General features: G+C 44.6%; 1 protein-coding gene across 1 annotated transcript in view; it reads right to left on the bottom strand.

Annotated features, from left to right (window-relative positions):
• Positions 1-19170, bottom strand: part of TNC (tenascin C) — a 51506-nt gene that overhangs the window by 19275 nt on the left and 13061 nt on the right. The window contains exons 10-16 of the mRNA XM_058818509.1: positions 17365-17499; positions 12341-12613; positions 10194-10466; positions 8870-9139; positions 5966-6241; positions 4130-4402; positions 1940-2212 (exon numbers count right to left, since the gene is read on the bottom strand). Coding sequence (XP_058674492.1) covers positions 1940-2212; positions 4130-4402; positions 5966-6241; positions 8870-9139; positions 10194-10466; positions 12341-12613; positions 17365-17499 — 1773 coding nt within the window. The remainder of the gene's footprint in view (positions 1-1939; positions 2213-4129; positions 4403-5965; positions 6242-8869; positions 9140-10193; positions 10467-12340; positions 12614-17364; positions 17500-19170) is intronic.

The raw sequence follows: 19170 nt of genomic DNA, 5'->3' as shown, positions 1-19170 counted from the left end.
TAAATGTCCATATGTTTGTGCAATAATCCACTCCTAAAATAGAAATTAGTTGTCTGCCTTGGCAGCCACCCACCCAATGTGGTGTAACCTGCAGCCCAAATTATTTAGCTGGGTTTTTGTGGCTTTATTGTCCATTATTCATGGGCTATTTACAGCTGACAAACATCTCTTGGGCTATTGGGCTCCAGCAGGTGACATGTGCTAAATCTCCCTGCAAGGCTGCACAGGGATATGGTTATGAGGAAAATGATAACTCTCAGTGACTTCCATAAATATTCTGGAGTCACTGAGGATGGGGATCTGCTGCTGAGAAGTGCAGTGGGCTTTAAACATCCCTCTCTATTAGAAGTCAACTGCTTAAGGCTCATTTGTGTCCTTTTTTGTCTAGGGGTATTAATAGTTGTTTTGTGACTAGGTTGATAAACCATGGCTGGAGGGTTGAGAGTTGGTCAGTAATTCATCGATTGTCTCTAGGGAGGGTAGTGAGAGAGCTGGGAATGTTATTGAGATGAGGATTGGTGGGATTCCTAGGAAGGATGGGCTTGAATATTGGTGGAAGAAGCTTCAGTTCATGGTCAGGTTCAGGGAGTAGTGCTGGCCAAGGGGGGCTGCTGGTGCAGGTTCTGCTTCATGGAAGTGTCTGGGGCATGGTGAGGGCGGCCTGGCTGTTTGTGGCAGGGATGGGATGGCAGGAGGGCAGCTGAGCCCACAGGCAGCAGGGTGGAGGATGAGGAAGAAGAGAAGGAGAAGCTGCTCAACATTGAGGTATTGCTGCTGGCAAATGCCTCCTCTGGGCATTCCTGCTGCTTTGCTCACTCATGGAACTTAGAATTACATCCTGAGCTGGGAGGGACCCAAAGATCATCAAATCCAGACCCCCTCCAGCCAGGGGAACTTGGGTGTGGGACCAGCTTCTCCCTGATTTGTCCATCTTTGTTATCAAAACTCCCTCAGAAATCAGGTCATGTAGATACAGCAAGGGTCTGGAGATTTAAATCTCTTATCATTACCCCAGTTTCAGAAATCCTATGAAACTTAAGATCCTTGTCCCACTCTGCATATAAATAGAGCTCTTGTTAGAATCATTGAACCACAGAATATCCTGAGCTGGGAGGGACTGAAGGGATCATTCAGTGCCACCCCTGTCCCTGTCCCAGAGCAGAGATGGGAGCTGCCCCTCGGGAGGAGCTGCAGCCCTGGTGAGATCTCCTGTCTCATCACTTTCCTCCATTAATTAATGTGATTTCAAATTACCACATTTTCACAAGCTCAACATTTTTCAAAGACCAAATTTATCTCATGAGACTTTGCATCATATGCTTCAGGTTTGAATGTGTTTCAGAATGAAACCACAATTTTGGTGTGGATAAAAAAGATTGAAACACTTCATTCAAAAGTGCCAAAATGAAACGCTTCAATTATGAACCTGAATCAAAGCTTTGATTTTGCAAAGAAACTCAAGTCAATTTGAATTACCCAGCACATGTTGCTCCTGGTAAGATCAGTCTAAATTAATGATGCTTAGGCCTTTGCTGATCAAGCCATAAATAAACTTCTCAATGGCCCTGGTAAATTCATTTTGTCATAACTCTTTCCTAGGGAGGTAAACTGTTGTGCAGAGCTGAGATGTAATTAGTCACAGAAAATCACTGAAAAGGCTGATGCACAGACAATATTTCTTGGCCCTCAAAGACACTGTTTTAATTGCCACACTCTGCTGCCTAATTCCTGACCATTAAAGTAATTTAATTAAACCGTATTAAACAGACAGTGACGAAGCTTGGGAAGCTGGGGCTGATTACAAACAACCACACCACAATGAAACGGTGACTTGGACAAGGGACATGCAGGAGACACTTCAGGACACCTCTGGGACAGCACGAGCTGGCTGTGAGGAGGAGCAGGGAATGTCACACTTTTCCCTCTGCAGAGACAATACCTGTGGATGCTACTGTGTTTACAGGCTGGGAACGTTGTCCACTGCTAATTCCATAGAGCTCAATCTCATATTCAGTGCCCTCTTTCAGCCCTGTTATGTCCTGGGTGCGCTCATGGCCTGGCACTATCAGCTCCAGGGGGTCAGATTTCCTTTTGGTGTCCCTGATTTTTAGAACAAAGCTGTTGAAAACCCCTTCATCTGCAGTCCAGGAGAGACGGAATCCATCTGGGGTTGCGTCTGAAACCAGGAGGTTGTCAACCTCGGGTTCTGCTTCTAAAAAAGGAGAAGATAGCAGTGGGGAAAAGAAAAAATGATTTTTTAATCAGTTGATCAGAAACCTGCCTGAGGTCTGGCTATAGCAGACTGCAAGAATCCGACCACAGTTCAAAGCAAGGGGAACAATCTGCCAGCTATTAAAAAAAAAAACCAAAAAAAAAAACCAAAATAAAATATTAGTGTTATACAGAAGAGGATAAATGTGAGTGGGTGCAGGCCCGTTATAACTTTCACTCCTGAACAGCAAACCACTGCATGGACACACAGGTTTGTCTCCCACATGCAGAGTTGCACATGCTAAAGGTGAGTTTCCTGGGCATTGATCCCTCCCTACCTGTGTGACACATTTATGGCCAATAAAAGCAAGCTCTTGTTACAGAACTACATGTCTGGAACATTGTCAGAGCTCTCTCTGCAAGGAGGACAACATAGAAGCCACTGAAAATTCTTTTTCTCCATGCAAACCCCGTATTTCATGCACTTCTGGCATCTGTGATAATTCTGATCTGATGAATCCTTTACTGTGCTCTTAAACAGCAAAGGGGAACCATGAAAATTCCTCTCTTCAACAGCACCCTTCAATCTAAATGCAAGAGCTGCTGCCTTTGGTTAATGAACCCATTCAAAAGGATCCCAAGGGCTGTAAGTAATTAATTACCTGCAAAACACCTCTAACTCATATGGTCAGGCACCATTAGCTAGAGAAATGCTGCTGGAGTGGTTATGTCCTACAGCACCTCCAGTGCAATCCTTCCTTCCACACACAGCCAATCCTATTTATTTCCTCTCAAACCTCCCACCAAATGCAATCCTGCCTTCCACATGCAGCCACTCCTATTTATTTCTTCTCAAACTTCCCACTTAATGCAGTTTTTCCTTCCACACGCAGCCATTCCTATTTATTTCCTCTCCAACCTCCAACCTCCAGTGCAATCCTTCCTTCCACACATATCTATTCCTATTTAATTCATCTCAAACCTCCCACCCAATGCAATCCTGCCTTCCACACACAGCCATTCCTATTTATTTCCCCTCAAACCTCCCACCAAATGCAATCCTTCTTTCCCACACAGCCAATCCTATTTGTTTCCTCTCAAACCTCCCACTAAATGCAACCCTTCCTTCCACACACAGCCAATCCTATTTATTTCCTCTCAAACCTCCCACAAAATGCAACCCTTCCTTCCACACACAGCCAATCCTATTTATTTCCTATCAAAACTCCCACCAAATGCAGTTCTTCCTTCCACACACAGCGAATTCTATTTATTTCCTCTCAAACCTCCCACCAGATTCCCCTTCCCAGCTTCGCTGCTGCCCAGCCAGGAATGTGCAGATGAGAGCTGATGGTTCTGGGGCTGGAGAATCAGCCTGCAATCCTTTCCCAAGAAAGCTCAAGTGCTGCTGGCACACAGCAGCTCTGATGGGGTTGGAAGCATGAGCTGGTTTGAGGAGAGAGGTGCCAGCTTTGGGGTGGCAATGATCCCACTGTGGGTGGAATTACACAGAGAGGGAAAAGAGGAGGCCATGGGAAGAAGTCCATGGCTGTTCCTGAAGCTCCTGGTGGCTGGAACGTGGGAGGATGCTGCTGTTGGAGAATGCTGATGTGCCCAGCTGTTAACAAGACGAGCTCTGCATGCAGCCATTCTTCTTTCAAGACTTTGTTAGAGGTACCTGCAAGACCAGAAGGAACTTTCACCCCTCAGGCCCCCACATGCTCCTCCACAGGATCCCTCAGAGTGAAACATCCAGTTAAAGGGAACACAATTCCACTGGTCACAACGGAGTTACGTGGAGCCACGATGCAGAGAAGGATGCAAAAAGCCAAAGTTTGCACGAAACATCTTCCATGTGAGAAGGAAATTGAGAGAGAAAAAGGGTGGAAGGGAACAAAATTTGCTCACATTGAAATACCTGTAACAGCCAGAGCGCTCAGGGGCTTTGTTTGGTGCCCCTTGGCAAACCCATAAAGCAAAACCTCATAGCCAATGCCAGTAATTAGGCCTTTGAGCTTCAGCTCCCTCTGGGCTCCCGAAAGGAGGAACTCCTGTGGGTCCAGCAGCTTGCCAGAATCCACCACGACTACTAGAAAGTTGTCAAAGGCATTCTCCGATGCCATCCAGGACACTGTGAACCCATAGGGGTTCACATCTGACACTGTAAGGTTTTCCAGTGGGGGCATGGCCTCTAAAAGAAGGGAAGGTGCAAAAACACACACACAAAAAGAAAAAAAAAAAAAAGAGGTGAAAAACATCGCAAATTAGAAAGTGTCACAGATTCCATCAAACAGAAATCACATTTTTCCCCCTAGTGTGGATGTAATAGTCAGGACCACAAGATGAGGATTTTCAATGGAGCTCAATTTTGAATTTTTCTCAACGATGTCTCAGCACCTCCTCTCACAAGCTCCACTGGAACCCCTCCCAAGCTCCCTGTGTAAGGATATTTCTGCTGCTGCCCTTGCACTGTAATAAAGTGATAACCAAAACTGCTTTAGAAATGCTGCACATAATGCTTTCAATTATTTTTACTTCCCTCCATTGACACTGCTTTAGGGACAAGCTCAGTTTGGGCATTCACAACTCCTGCATTTTGCTTCTTTACCTATTGCCTGTGAATATTTCCAGTGTTAGTTTTCAGTGCTGGAGGGGTCAGAGGTGCCAGAACAGGAACATTCATCATTCAGGGTCACAGCCAGTGCAAATCAGCTGCTGCTGGGCTCTGTTGACAACTTAAAGAAATTCCACTGATGGCTCCTTTTCCACATCAGTGTGACATTTGCCGAAGTGAAAAGATGTGGGAAACACTTCAGAATTTATCCACTAAGTCTCATCAAAAATAAAAGGTCACAAGTGTACTTTTTGTCAGTGTATTTTGCTCACTCAAAATCTGACAAGCCAAGTAGGAAGATCAGGTGGCTCTGCTAAGCCCTGGCCTTGATCCTGGAGCCCAGGCACTGCTTGTATTTCTCCAAAGGATTTGTCCAGCCTTGCTCTGTTGGCTCAGGAGCTGATTCAGCCAACCTTCCAACCACTCAAAACTCTACTCACTTCAAAAAACACCACTTAGTTAAAGGCTGAACCTTCTCCTGAAAAGGGCTTTGGGTTTGCTTTTGACATTTCACAAACACTGAAATAGATTTTGTTAAAACTTGCCATAAAAATTCCCCCCTGAAGAATTATCATTTGGAATTCCTTATGTATTAATATTTACACATTTGAGTATTTATTTTAGAGATATTTTTTGCATCTTATTTACTTCTAATCAAGAAATCCCCAAGATTCACATATTGGGTAGGTCTTTGGAAGGGAACATCCTGGGACAGGAGGTGTTCCAGGAGCCAGTCAAGTCTAAGCAGCAGGCAAAGTTCTCCCTCAAACTTCAGGAGATATAAAAGATTATTAGAAATGGGAGAAAGGCTCCAGAGGGGTCTTAATGACAGAATCATAAAATCACAGAACAATTTGGATTGGAAAGGACCTTAAACTCATCCAGTTCCATGGGCAGGGGTGCTTTTCACTATCCCAGCTTGCTCAGAGCCCCATCCAACCTGACCTTTTAACTCCCTTTAAACTAATCCTGCTCCTAGGAATTTTTTTAAGGTCAACATTCCTGTTCTGACCCCTCCTTGCAGCAGGTTCTCAAACAAACCCATCCCTGCTAGCAAGGCACTTCACGCTGGGGAGATCCTTTTTGGGTTGCACACATTTCCCCGAGCCAAGAAAGGGACTGCAAAGCTTGGAGGGGTACCTGTGGTGACAAAAGCAGTGAGGGGCTCTGTGGGGACACCTGCCCTGGTGGTGCCCTGGATGTGAATGTCATAGGCAGTGTGCTCTGTGAGCCCTGAGATGTGGGCGCTGCGGGCGCCCCCCGGCACCGTCAGCTCCTGGGCTTCCTGTGCCGCCAGGGAATCTTGGATTTTGATAACAAACGTGGCAAAGGGCCCGGCTCGGGTGGTCCAGGACAGGTTGAAGCTGTCAGGGGTAACGTTTGTGAGGGCCAGAGTGCCCAGCTGTGGCTCAGCCTCTGGGGGAGAAAGGAACACAGGTGAGCAGGCAGCTTTACTCAAGGGGGAATCAGCAGAGGAGGGATTGGAGGTGCTCAAAAATAATGGTTTAGTCTTGTTTTGCTGTGGCTGAATAAAAATAAAATAAAATAAAATAAAATAAAATAAAATAAAATAAAATAAAATAAAATAAAATAAAATAAAATAAAATAAAATAAAATAAATAAAATAACAAAATAAAATAAAATAACATATAAAATAAAATAACATATAAAATAAAATAAAATAAAATAAAGTGAATAAAATAAATAAAATAACATATAAAATAAAATAAATAAAATAAAATAAAATAAATAAAATAAAAAATAAAATAAAATAAAATAAAATAAAATAACATATAAAATAAAATAAAATAAAATAAAATAAAATAAAATAAAATAAAATAAAATAAAATAAATAAAATATAATATAATATAAAATAAAATAAAATAAAATAAAATTAAATTAAATTAAAAAAAATATTTTTTTAAAAGCAGCATTGCAAGAGCTATTTTCTCAGGTTTTGGAAAGAAGCCACTGAAATTAGTGCTGGCTTTTATATTTTTTCATTACATTTTCTTAAATAAACTCAACTTGCCCACTGAAATCTGGGCCTGGTTTACAGAAGCACCAACAACATGCACATGCAAATTGTGGGAGTTCCACACTGGGAAATTGATGGGAATACAGACCCACAGCAATTCCAAAATAGACAAAGTTGGATTCAGGCAGGAATCCTTGAAATCACAGTCCAGGTCCTGTTTGGTGTTTCTGTTGCCTGGAGTTGTAGATACTTCTATTTTTGGACTCAAAGGTTTATGAGGGATTTCAGGGATTATCTCAGCACTAATCTCAGGCCAAAACCTCCCTGGAATCCACAGATAAGGTGTTCCTCATCCTCTGATTAGGCACAATCAGAGAATGTCTAATAAACAATAAACCCCACAATAAACCCCACTGCTCTTGCTCTCCTTCCTGACTGTTCAGTGGTCAGGGCACCTCCTTAAGAAACAAAAACTTTCCTTTTCTGCTGGAGAAAATTCAAATTCACATCTTTGCCCTGGCAGGAGAGAAACCTGTCCTTCAGGAGAGGGAGAGCTCCTTACCCATTCTCTTTTTAAACTTACACTTAGCACAAAAATCATTAAAGTTTCATTAAAGCCCAGAGAGAGAACAAACACGACCCAACAGTCAGAGGGTCAGAGAATTCTGTGCTTGCTCTCTGGGCTGATTTTCTAATTTTTATGTTTTCAATTGAGTAAGAACCAAGAACACCTTGGGAAATGCAGCCAGTGAGACACAGAAAAATAATGATGGAAGAGTGATCCATGCTGGGAGAAAAGTCAGAGAGAGGATCCCACCGACAGAGAGTGGTGAAAGAGTGAAATCTGTTTCTTTGCTAAAACAAGTACTGCTGCAAGATGTTCCAACTTTTGCTCATGTCCCTTATTGCAAGACTTTTTAATAATAATCCAGCTCCTTCTGTGGAACTGTCTGGGAAGAGGTGAAGGAAGTGGCCCCAATTAAGGACACAGATGTCACAGATGTCATGCTATCAACCAGTGACCATGGGTGCCTTCATGGCCAGCAGGGAAGGTACCACCATGGTGCTCTTGAAGACAGGCAAGGAGATGAGAAAATATCCACAAAGCAAACAGGCTTGGGTGGAAAACCCAGGAAATCTGAGCCCTCAGCCCCACATGCAGCCCAGAGAGGGCAAACTGAGCCTTTCCAACCTCATCCTGGCATGGCCACATTCCTTCACATGCCACCTGCATCCATGGTCAGGCACATTCCCATCATGACAGCCTGACTCCCAGGAATGTTACATGCAAAATGAGCTGGAATCATATCCTCAGGCAAGTCTCAGTGATCTCCTGCCATCCTGGAATCACCACCACCACCCAGGGGAAACAAGACAGGCTGTGGAGACTCAAAGGGAGCAATGCAAGGGACAGAGTGGTGGGCTGACCACCAAGAAAAGGGGAATTTGTGTTTTGAGCCCTGCTCTGTGCTAAGAACATAAAAATCCTGGGCAGAGAAAATATGAGAACCAGCAGAAGGTGGCCAGACCACTCCATGCAGTTTGGGTTGATCGTTTCACATGCGGCGCGGAACGCCCACCAGGGATGCAAATGCCTCGGGAGACATTTGGGTTTAAGGAGGACAAAACTGACATGCAGGAGCCTCTCCAGGCTGAGAACCACATGAAGGCCTCTCTCCCACCCCCAGCAAAGCAAGTGAGGGTGGGATGAACAACTTCATTCAAGTTTAAGTGCAGAGATGCTGAGTGAAAGACATCAACCATCTGGAGCGAGGCAATTATATATACACTGAACTTGCAGAGGGGTGTGTATATATAAAGAAACCATCATGGTTTACTACTGCCTCCCTTAATGCTGGGGGCACTTTTCCAGCCTTTTCCATTGCCACAGACCTTTTTCCAAGCCCTCTCAGTGCATTTCAGCCTCCCCTCATGGTTGGAAGGATCCATGCTATAATTCCCCAAGGGAACGATGATGAGTTGGAGCCACGTTGTAGAGCAGTTTGGTGGACAGCAAGAGAAAGGAGAGTAAAAAGCAAACCTGGAGGGTGAAACAGTGAAATACCTGTGGTTGCCATGGCTGTCAAGGTCTGCCCACCTTGCCCATCAATTACCCCATGGAGCTGGACTGTGTAATTAGTGGCAGCTTTGAGGTTGGTCACTACAGAGTGCCGGGAGTCCCCTGGCACTGTGAGCACCAGGGAGTCCAAGGGGAAGTCAGAGTTCCTGACTTCCAGAATAAAGTGGTCAAAGGCCTTGTCCTGTGCCTCCCAGGCGAGTGACAGGCTGGCTGAGGTAGCGTTTGATACACTGAGTTTGCTAAGGAGAAGTTCCTCTACTACGGGAAGAAAAAACAAATGGAAATGTATCACAGTTATTAAAAGCCAAAGCAATAAAATAAATTAATAAGAAGTTTGAATTCACACGACCATGGGTCACAAGGGTCACCCAGCCTTGTGTTTCCCCATGTTTCCCATATTCCTGCTGCTACCCTGACCCTGCCACCCATCATCAAATGAGAATATTCACAGTCTGCTGCTGCTGGAAATTGATATTGTATTCTCTGATAGCTGAGATTGGATATTTTGCTTTCGCTGACCACATTACTCCATTCCTATGACAAATCACTACAGCAACTTTTCCTAGCGGGGCAAAATTTGGTGGAGGTGTTTAACAATCACAACAAGAGCCATTATCTGCCTACAATATCAATGTTCTGTTTCTGTAGTCCAGTCCTCACTTCCCACTCTCATCCTGAACATTTGACTTCCCTGCCATTTCTGGGAAAGCTGTCAACTGTAAAACCTTGAAATGTTCAACCTGCCAACAACTCAGTGCCTGCCTATTCCCTTCTCTGACATCAACTCAAATGGACTTTTCAATCTCTCACCCAACACAACCTGAATAATTGAATCTAAATTCAAGCCATGAATGTGCCTTGCAAGATTGTGTTGGCACAGACTGAAATGTGCCTGACATCTTTTGGGTAAATCTGTGTCTAGAAATCAGCTTATTTGAGAGAAGCTATGTCCTCTCTGAGCTGTGGGACAGATGCACACGCAGACTGAAAGGTGAACGTAAGGAATCCTCTCCCACTTGGTTCTTGGGATATTTGCTTTGCTTCTCTTCTGCCTCAGAGGCTGCCCCATGATGTCTAGACTCATGGTGTGAATGAAATCCCAGCACAATGGATTGCCTGGCTTTGCTGGATGGGCTGGTGGCTCAAATTCAAACATCCCCAGCTCTCAGTATTTCTGGTTGATCTTCCTCGGAAGGCAGAAGGTTGGGAAATGGGTGGGCTGTGGGGTAGCTGAGGGCAGGGAAGGGGGCACAACCTGTAAGGAAGAGTTCGAAAAAGCAGAGTTAGCAGTGAGGTAGGTTCTGTGTACCTGTGGTAGCTGCAGCACTGATTGCCTGTGTGCGGAACCCGCGAGAGATCCCGGAGAGGTAGACAATGAAATCAGTGCTGGGAGAAAGCCCTGAGATATGAGCAGTCCTTGAGTTGCCCGACAGGTTGAACTCCATGGGCTCCAGCAACCTGTTAGAATCAATAATTTCAATGGTAAAGGCGTCGAAGTCGCCGTTGGAGGCTGTCCAGGAGAGGTTGAAGCTTTCGGGGGTAATGTCGGAAACCGTGAGCTCAGCAACGCCGGGCTGCTCTCCTGGGGAGGGAAACAACACCTGTCAGAAGGGCCCCGGCCTCCTCCTGCTCTCAAAGGCTCCTCTCTGCCATGCTGGCAGCGCTGCCAGCTGGGCAAGGGCATGTGAGTAAAAGCTTGTTATGAGCAGACAGGTACTAAGGGGAGGAAATTAAATTAAAGCGTCACAAAATGTTAGATAAGAAAAAAAAAATTAAAATAACATTTAAAACTATGGTTATTTTTCTTTCCCAGCCGTGTCTTTGAGGTCTGAGCATGAAAGCAGATGCAGAAGGACTGTCTTGAATGCCCCCCGGGGCATTTGGAAAAGACGGCTTCCAGTTTTAGGAGAAGCTAAAACCAAAGCTGCTGCTTTATCCAAAGGAAAATCTTGTGTTTTGTTTACTCTTCTACTTTCCCTTTCAGCTTAAGTCTGTGAAAGCTGGCTTGTAATTTCGGAGCTGGAGCCAAAATGCAAAACAGGGAGAGATGCCTTGGGGCTTCTTCCTCTCTGCAGACATCCCCACAGCGTTACAGGAAGGTTCAGATATTTTTTAACAATTGCAAGTCCCCAGAAGGGAAGATTTTGAAAAGCTGGCTGCTGAGCTTGACCCAGAAAGGGAAGGGAAAACCTCAGCAGGGCATTTTCTGCTGTTTTCACCAGGGTAAAGGAAGGGAGCACATTGCATATTTAGGCAGGACACCCATGATGTGTTTCCTGCTCGGTCTCTTTGTCCAGCACATTGCTCTGCTCTCCTTGGGCATCTGCTCCCAGCTCCTGGGGAGGACTCTCAAAGCTCAGCACTTCACTGGGACACAGCACAGCCATTCCTGCCCAAGCCAGGCTGCTCTAGGCTCCACAGAAACAAGCAAGCTCTGCTGCACTTCATGCTTTAATTCTGATTAGTTCTCACAGGTGCTTTCATCCCTTTCTGGGCAGGGCACCATGTGCTGGCACCAGCCAGCTCTGGCTATCTCACAGGGACAGGAGGAGCAAAGGGCTGAGGGGGAGCCCAGAGGCAGCAGAAATTGTCTGATTTTAATAATTTCTTGTAGAAATTATCAGAAGGAAAGGCCACTGGTGCCCCTTTAATGCCAATTAATTCACACTGTTCATTTTGGTTATCATAACACCTGGGAGGATCAGAGAGCCACACAGCAGAGATGTAAACATACATTTATCTCTCATGGTCAAAGCCTGCGATAAGCTCTTATTTCAAACTGTTGAGTTTCATATGATGAGCCAGAAAATTATTTTGGGGCCCTTGATGAGCTTCATGCAAGCTCCTGATAGCACAGAGCTCACCTGCCTCCCTTCAGGCCAGTTTTGTGTCAGGGTAGTTCGGATGAATTTGCTTTTTTGCATTATATCTTTTTCAGGCCAGACTGTTTCATGATCTTAGATTGCTTAATGCACTTGATTAGTCTGATTAGGAATTAATTTGTGTCCTTTCCTATATGAGAACATACGGAAGGTGTTTTCCTTGCCCTGAGTCAGGTACACACAGCTTTACTGAGTCTGAATTCACACAGAATTTCAGAGGCAGCTTCTGAAGGGTAAAAGCTGAACGCTCTCAGGCTTTGATTATCTGGGCTGATAGAGGAATGATTTTTCTAACTTTACCAGGCAACCTGGCCTTTCCCAAGCAGGTACAAAATCCAGCTGGGTTTTGCTGTTAGTGTCAGCCGGGTAAGTGAGGAAAGGGAACAAAAAAAGGGGAAAGCAGGCAGGGAAGGGCTGCACCAGGGCACTGAGAAGCCTAACCATGAGGCATTTCCATGCCAGAGATGTTCAGCCAAGCTCTAAGGAGCTCATGCAAGGCTGTCCCAGCCAGCAGGACCTGCCCAGCACTCGCAGGAGCTCACATCTCTGTCACAGACAGCTGCAGGGAAGGTACCTGTGGTGGTCTCAAGAGAAATGGGCTTGCTCCTGTGGCCCCGAGCGAGCCCCTGCAGGGTGATGGTGTAAGGAGTGCTGGCCTTGAGGCCGGTGACATTGACAGAGCTCAGTGTCCCCGGCACTGTGACATTGCGGCTCTCCTCGGGGCTGCCAGCCTCCTGCACCTGCAGCACAAAGCTCTCAAAGGCCCCGTCTGCTGCTGTCCAGGTGAGCTGGAAACCATCCCAGCCAGGCTCTGACACTGACAGCTCCCCCAGCTCGGGCTCCTCCTCTGGATAAGGACAGAGAGGCAAGCTGTTACTTGGGTTGAAGAGTGGGGCTGTGTCACAGACGTCTTCTATGGAAAATCCTTTCCTTAGCGTTTTTCCTCCTGAGAAGCTGGGAGGCCTCAGGAACAAAATGTAAACAATGATTATCTGCTGCTGTGGAATGCAACAGGTGCATCTGTGATTGGTCTCATGTGGTTGTTTCTAATTAATGGCCAATCACAGTCAGCTGGCTCAGACTCTCTGTCCGAGCCACAAGCCTTTGTTATCGTTCTTTCCTATTCCATTCTTAGCTAGCCTTCTGAGCAAATCCTTTCTTCTATTCTTTTAGTATAGTTTTAATGTAATATATATCATAAAATAATAAATCAGCCTTCTGAAACTTGGAGTCAGATCCTCATCTCTTCCCTCATCCTCAGACCCCTGTGAACACGGTCACAGGGCTAACGTTGGATTATTTCATGAGGTTCTGTCGGTTGATGTCGGATTATTTAATGAGGTTCTGTGTTAATGAATTTCACATTTAATCAGGGCCACAGAGATGCCCCCCCTGCATTTACATTATCAGCTGCCTCAGATAAGTTCAATAAAATCTCTTTGGAGGCATGGCAAAATGCAACAGTGAGAGAAGAATTGTAATAATTAACAAATATTGGGAGGCTGCCCACAGAAAGCAGCTCATAGAGAATCTTACAGCTGTGAGCGCTTTATCAGCATTAATTAAACTCCCTATGAGATAAGTAGGTATTACTGTAACAACTTTACTCAGTCTGATACACTGAGTTGTGAAACAACTTTACTTCAGGGCCATTCTGAAGTAACTGTGTTGTAAGGGTAGGAAAGGGTATGGTTTAGAGTAGTTGGGATTCAGGTATGTTCAGATATTTATGTTTTTCAGATTCAGATATTTATGGTTTTAATGGGATTCAGATATTTATGGGATTCAGATATTTATGTTTTTAATTGCATCCACTTGAAGGATGCTGCTTATGCTTCCAAACTATTTCTAACACAAAACAACAAAGAAGAGGAAAATGCCTCCATGTCTGCATGTCTTTAATGGATTTATCTTCTTTTAGCATATCATTCTATCCACAAAACCTTTCTGTGGGTGGAGACAGCACTTTCAGAGTTACTGATATTAATCTAAAATCAAAATGTTCATTCACAGAAATTCAGATTCTCACAAAACCCCACAGGGGTGGCCAAGGAAGCTGAGAGCCATCAGAGGTAACTCTGCTGCTGTTAAATCTGAAAGCTGAGGTCATTTGCCCAGCAAGAATGGAAAGTTCTTTGTTACAAAGGAAATACAACTGATTCCTTAACATTACACAGTCAGAGGTGAAAATGATAGAGCACTGCCTGGTTTTTCTACCTGGAAACTCCTGTGTGCTCTGTCACTGACCTGTGGCCTGTGCTGATTTTCAGCACTCTTCTGATTTATTTGAATTGTTGCACATAAGTGTTACAGTAAGAACAGAGTGTCTCTGAATAATCCCATTCTGCATGACTGAGAATTCATAGGAGATGCTGCATGCAGGGAAATGGATCTGATTTCTCAATTGTAAACTTCAACTTCATGCATATTGTAATACAGTAGTTAAGGGGACCCTGGAATAAATGAAATTTAGGCTCAGCAGCATCACTCATATGGAGTTTCTCCTTGTAAAACCAGTGTGATTATTGCATGACTGCTCAAAGCCTCAGGCAGGCAGCTGGGGCTGGATTTCCAGAGGTTGAGCACTCATATATCATAACAATCTTCAGTAAAATTCATTAACAAATCAGTAAATTGCTACTATTCAGGAACACAAGTTATGTTGAGCTTTTTCCATCCTGTTAGAAGGAAAGAGATTGTTTATGACATTATGAAAATGTTCAATAACAATAAAAGAAATTTATTAATCCAGAGCTGTCTTCCCTTATCAGGAACAGAAAGGAGATCCATTGAGGTAAAATATGAATTCTGTCAAAACAAGACTGTTATCTGGAAAAGAGAAAGCAGACAGCAAGGGAACTGGTTGTATCAGAGATCACAATCTGTTGGTGGCAACAGAAACAAATAAAACAAATACATTTCCTTAAAATTAAAGGGAAACTAAAATTACAGTGGAGTTAAATCTTTTAAATAGAAGCTTGGTTATAATAAGTAATGCAGGAACTATCACAGGTTGAAAGCAATTCTGATTTCTCTGAAAATGCTCAGTTTCATTCTCCTCCATGATGCAGAGCCCCTTTCCCTGCCATTTGTTGCTCATGCATGTCTGACAGAAAAGCAAACAACCTCTTCTGCTCTCCAGGGACCAAGGGGTTCTCCTGTGGAATCATGAACCAAACAGGATTGCTGAAGAGCTCCAAAATCCTCAGCCATCCAGCACAGATGACAAAGCAACCACAGTGCCATGGTAAAGATCAAAGGACGATGTTTCTTAAAAAAAAACCCAAAAACCCAAACCAAAACCAGAGAGAACAAACCATGGGCAGGTGAGACTGCTCTAGCTCAGTGAAATAATCTTTGTATCTCTACATAAGTAGTTTACCTCCTGTTGGGAATTTGGTTTTGAGGGATGGACAAGTGCAGTCCTTAGTCCCCAGATCTGAGCTCCCACCCTGGTGCTTTGGTCATTACTGAACTCAGCCCTGGCACCTCATGGAATTGATGGAACAGGGTAAGACGTGGGAGTTTTTGGAAGGGTCTCACAATCTTTTTTTGATCTCTGGCATCACCACTTCCATGCCAAACTCCTGCTGTGTTTGAGCACAATCCAGACAAGCACATGCAGCATCTCTCTGTTCCCACATCCTTTATCAGCAGCAGATGCATCAACATCTCTCTTTGCATGCAATTTGAAAAGAGAGGTTTGATGCTGCAGCACCTTCCATTGTCCATGCTGCAACACCCCAGGCTCTCATTCCACAGCTGTAAGTTTCATCCCATGCAAAAGGAAGAATAAAGCAGCCAAGAGGAAAAGCATCAGTTACAAAGCCTAAAATCCCTACCAAAGCCACATGGAAATGAAGTTCTGGATTTTGAAGCAGAAAGGGAACAGGTGGCTGTGAATCCATGGGAAATACCTGCAGCAGGTAGAGCTTCCAGGGACCAAGGGAGCTGGCATTGGGTACTACCATGAGGTTAATCTGGCATTGTGTGCCAGCTGGGAGATTGGGAATTTCTGTTTCTCAAAGATTTCCCAGCAGAAACAATTCCTGTGTTCTGTTTAAAGTGGACAGGCCTTTCAGAGTGATAGGGAACTGATCAAATACCTCATCCTGTGCTGCCCAGGACAGGGTGGAACTCCTGGAAGCCCTGGGGGTTATATTAAGGCCATGAAGAGCCCCAGTGATTCTGAGCTGGGTGAGTGAAGGGGGAATAAAAGCAGAGCAGGAGGCTCAGGGCTGGGGGATGTTAAATAACTGAGCAGGGTTGGTGCAGTGCTGGGAGGATCAAATGGTGTTTCTCTGAATGATTCTCCACGTGTAGTGGCCAGAAGTGCTAAAAAGTGCTAAAATTTCCTGATAATAACCCCCCAAACAACAGCTAACACCTGCTCCAGCACACTCTATGGGCTGTGCATTGGGAGCCCTGAAAACTAAGCAAGCAGAGGAGTTCTCCTGGTTTTGGAGACTGAAACCAGGCCTGGAGCAAAGGGAGCAGCAGCACACACAGCCTGGTTCTCACAGAGCCACCCTGAGCAGCAACCAGAGAGGAGCTGGAATGCTTCCAGCAGGGAGCTGGCACATCCTCAGCTGATGGAAATCAGTTCTCTTTGATTACTTCCAAAGAACTTTGCTCATTTACATCACATTGGAACCCTCAGTATCCAAACAGGTCCTTTGTCTTTCCTACACCCATCAGTGAATGCTCCTGACACAAACCATGGAGGGAATTCATGCCAAAAATCACAAACGCATCCAAACTCAGGCTGAGAAATCACAGCAGAAACATGCTAAAGCTCCTCATATCCCACCAAAAACAGTCTTGGAAGAGTTATCCATTGTGATACAGGCAGAATAAAGTGGAGAGGATGCACATTCTTGCCTAAAACTAGGATAGAAAGAACTTAAAGAATATTTCTTAAAGAATATTTCTTATAGGAAATCCAGGAATGGAAAGGGGAGACATGCTGAATGATCTGTGGATATATCCTGTAGAACAGTCAGATTCTGGAAATCTGAGAGCTGTGGAGGTCACAGGCAAAGAGTTTCTGATGCCAGGCACAAGGCACCAGGCAGGGGATTTCTCTGACATGCAGAATTATCTCCTCATTAGTGGGAAGCCACATCATTTCACACCTCGGTGACTTCCTTGCTTTCATGCTCCACTTGCATTCAATAAGAGAGAGCAAGTCATCGAGCACCATCCATCAGCTCAGCGCAAATATCTGCTCAGGATTCATTACGTCTCCAAATTCACACATCCGTCACAAAGAAATACATTTCCAAAGGAGTAAAATCAATTAGAAATGTTTTCAAATGGATGCAGAAATGTTAGCTTGTAAATATTCTCTCAGGTTAACTACAGGTGTGGAAACATTGTTTTCTGCTCACCTCTGGGAAGAAGAAAAGCCTGTAAGGCAAAGACTGATTTATATTTATATATAATATGGATATTTATATTTACATCTGGCATTAATAGTCTTGATTTAGGTAAGAAATGCCTTTAAATCACCCCAGACATGATTTGAACAGGCTCTGCCTATGCTGCATCCTGGAGATAAGCACATTTCCATCACATCAGCACAGCTACAATGCTCACCATTGCCATCATCCCCTCTTTCCCAGTAAACCCCTGTCAGAACTGTTATCTGCCTGCTCCAGGGCAGCTCGTGGAACCATTCTGCAACTCCCAGCTGCTTGTGCATCAGCAGGTGCCAAGCAGGTCTTTCCTGTTCTGGGAACAGGCAGAAAATTACAACATCAAGAGCAAGGGCACTTGTTTAGTCTAAAAGTTGATAATTTAACAGGCACAGAGGTGGCTGGGCTTTGAGGGGCTGGTGTTCCAGATTGCAATGCAAGATGTTTTCAATTACCATCTGTATGGCAGATTACCTTTGTCAAGGGGGCAGTTTGCCTTATCTCTCTCTTTGAGTGAACACAATCACTCCTCCCTCGGGAGGGGACATTGCTGATAACAGATTATTGAATGTCATTGCATGGCTGATAAGAACTGTAACATCCCATTGGGAGATGCTCCGCCCAGAGGGAGGAGCCAAGCATTGCTACCCAGATATAATCCAGAGGGTTTGAGACACCAGCACGGCTTTCTGCACTGGATTCCCCAGAGGAACAGCAGCTGCCTCTCCTTCCACTGGATCTTCAGAGGAAGAATACATCCTTCTCTACAGGATCCCTGCTCCAGCAGAACCACCCCTGACACTGCAGGAGGGCTGCAGCCACAATTCCAATGGCACTGCCACCAACACCCTGACCCACAGGGTGTCAGGCTGGGTTCTGACTCTGTCAGTGTTGTTCTAGTGCACTGCATTGTTCATTTTATCCATTTATTATTTTCTTCCCTATTAAAGAACTGTTATTTTCTCCTTCCGTATTTTTGCCTGAGAGCCCCTTAATTTAAAATTTACAGCAATTCGGAGGGGTGGGGAGGGTTTATATTCTCCATTTCAGGGGAGGCTCCTGCCTTACTTAGCAGAATCCTGTCTTTCCAAACCAAAGATGGGCTTTGCTGGGCTGGGCTGGGCTTTGCTGGGCTGGGCTTTGCTGGGAGGGTTTCTGCTGAAGACAAGAGTGGGCAGCCCAGTGGGGAGGAGAGAGCAGCAGTGCATCCCACAGGGACAGCTCCCCCTGGGAAACTGAACCTTGAGCTGGAAACTGAAGATAAAACCTTCAAAATACAAGAGGCAACATAAAATTAAGGTGGCATTACACTCCTGGTGTACTGAGGGTGTGTGAGAGAACCCTGTGTAAGATCAGTCAAAGCTGGCCCCTCATTTTCCCTGACTACCCCACAAATCTCCCACATCCCTGCCTGTTCTAGCACAGCCACACAAGGATGTGGTTACTCCAATCTAGATGGAAAATGCAGCAGTTCAAGTACATTATATAAAACCTGAGGGACCAACCTCCTGTGTGAGATTTGAATCCAGAAATTTGCTGGATTCACAAGTGGATTTATTTTATTGTGCCAACTTTGGCAGCTACATGGAGGTTGCTATGTACAGGTTGTCCCATGGAACACAGGGAATGTAATTCTGAATATTACCTTGGACTTAATGATTCCACAAATGAATTTGTGGGTCAGAAAGAATGGTTTTCCTCTACCACAGATATTAACACTCATATATCCCACATAATTCATGTGTATCAGAGGAATATGTGGCTTTGTGTACAAACAAGCAGGAGATGGACAAATGAAAATGATATGAATACTTGGAAAATACTCTGATACCACAGAAATATCAGTGTTCTTTGTTTAGCAGGCAGAATGCTGTAACAGATAATGGAAAATCTGGAAAACAATCAAACTGTAGAATAACAAGAACAGTGAGCTCAAACACTTGATTTAACAAGAGATGGGCAGAAAAAACAGAGAGCTCTGGGAGCT

The sequence above is a fragment of the Ammospiza caudacuta genome, chromosome 21, assembly GCF_027887145.1.
Source record: "Ammospiza caudacuta isolate bAmmCau1 chromosome 21, bAmmCau1.pri, whole genome shotgun sequence".
Classification (NCBI taxonomy): Eukaryota; Metazoa; Chordata; class Aves; order Passeriformes; family Passerellidae; genus Ammospiza; species Ammospiza caudacuta.
Note: the sequence above shows the minus strand (reverse complement) of the source record. Positions and strands in the feature narration are given on the sequence as shown.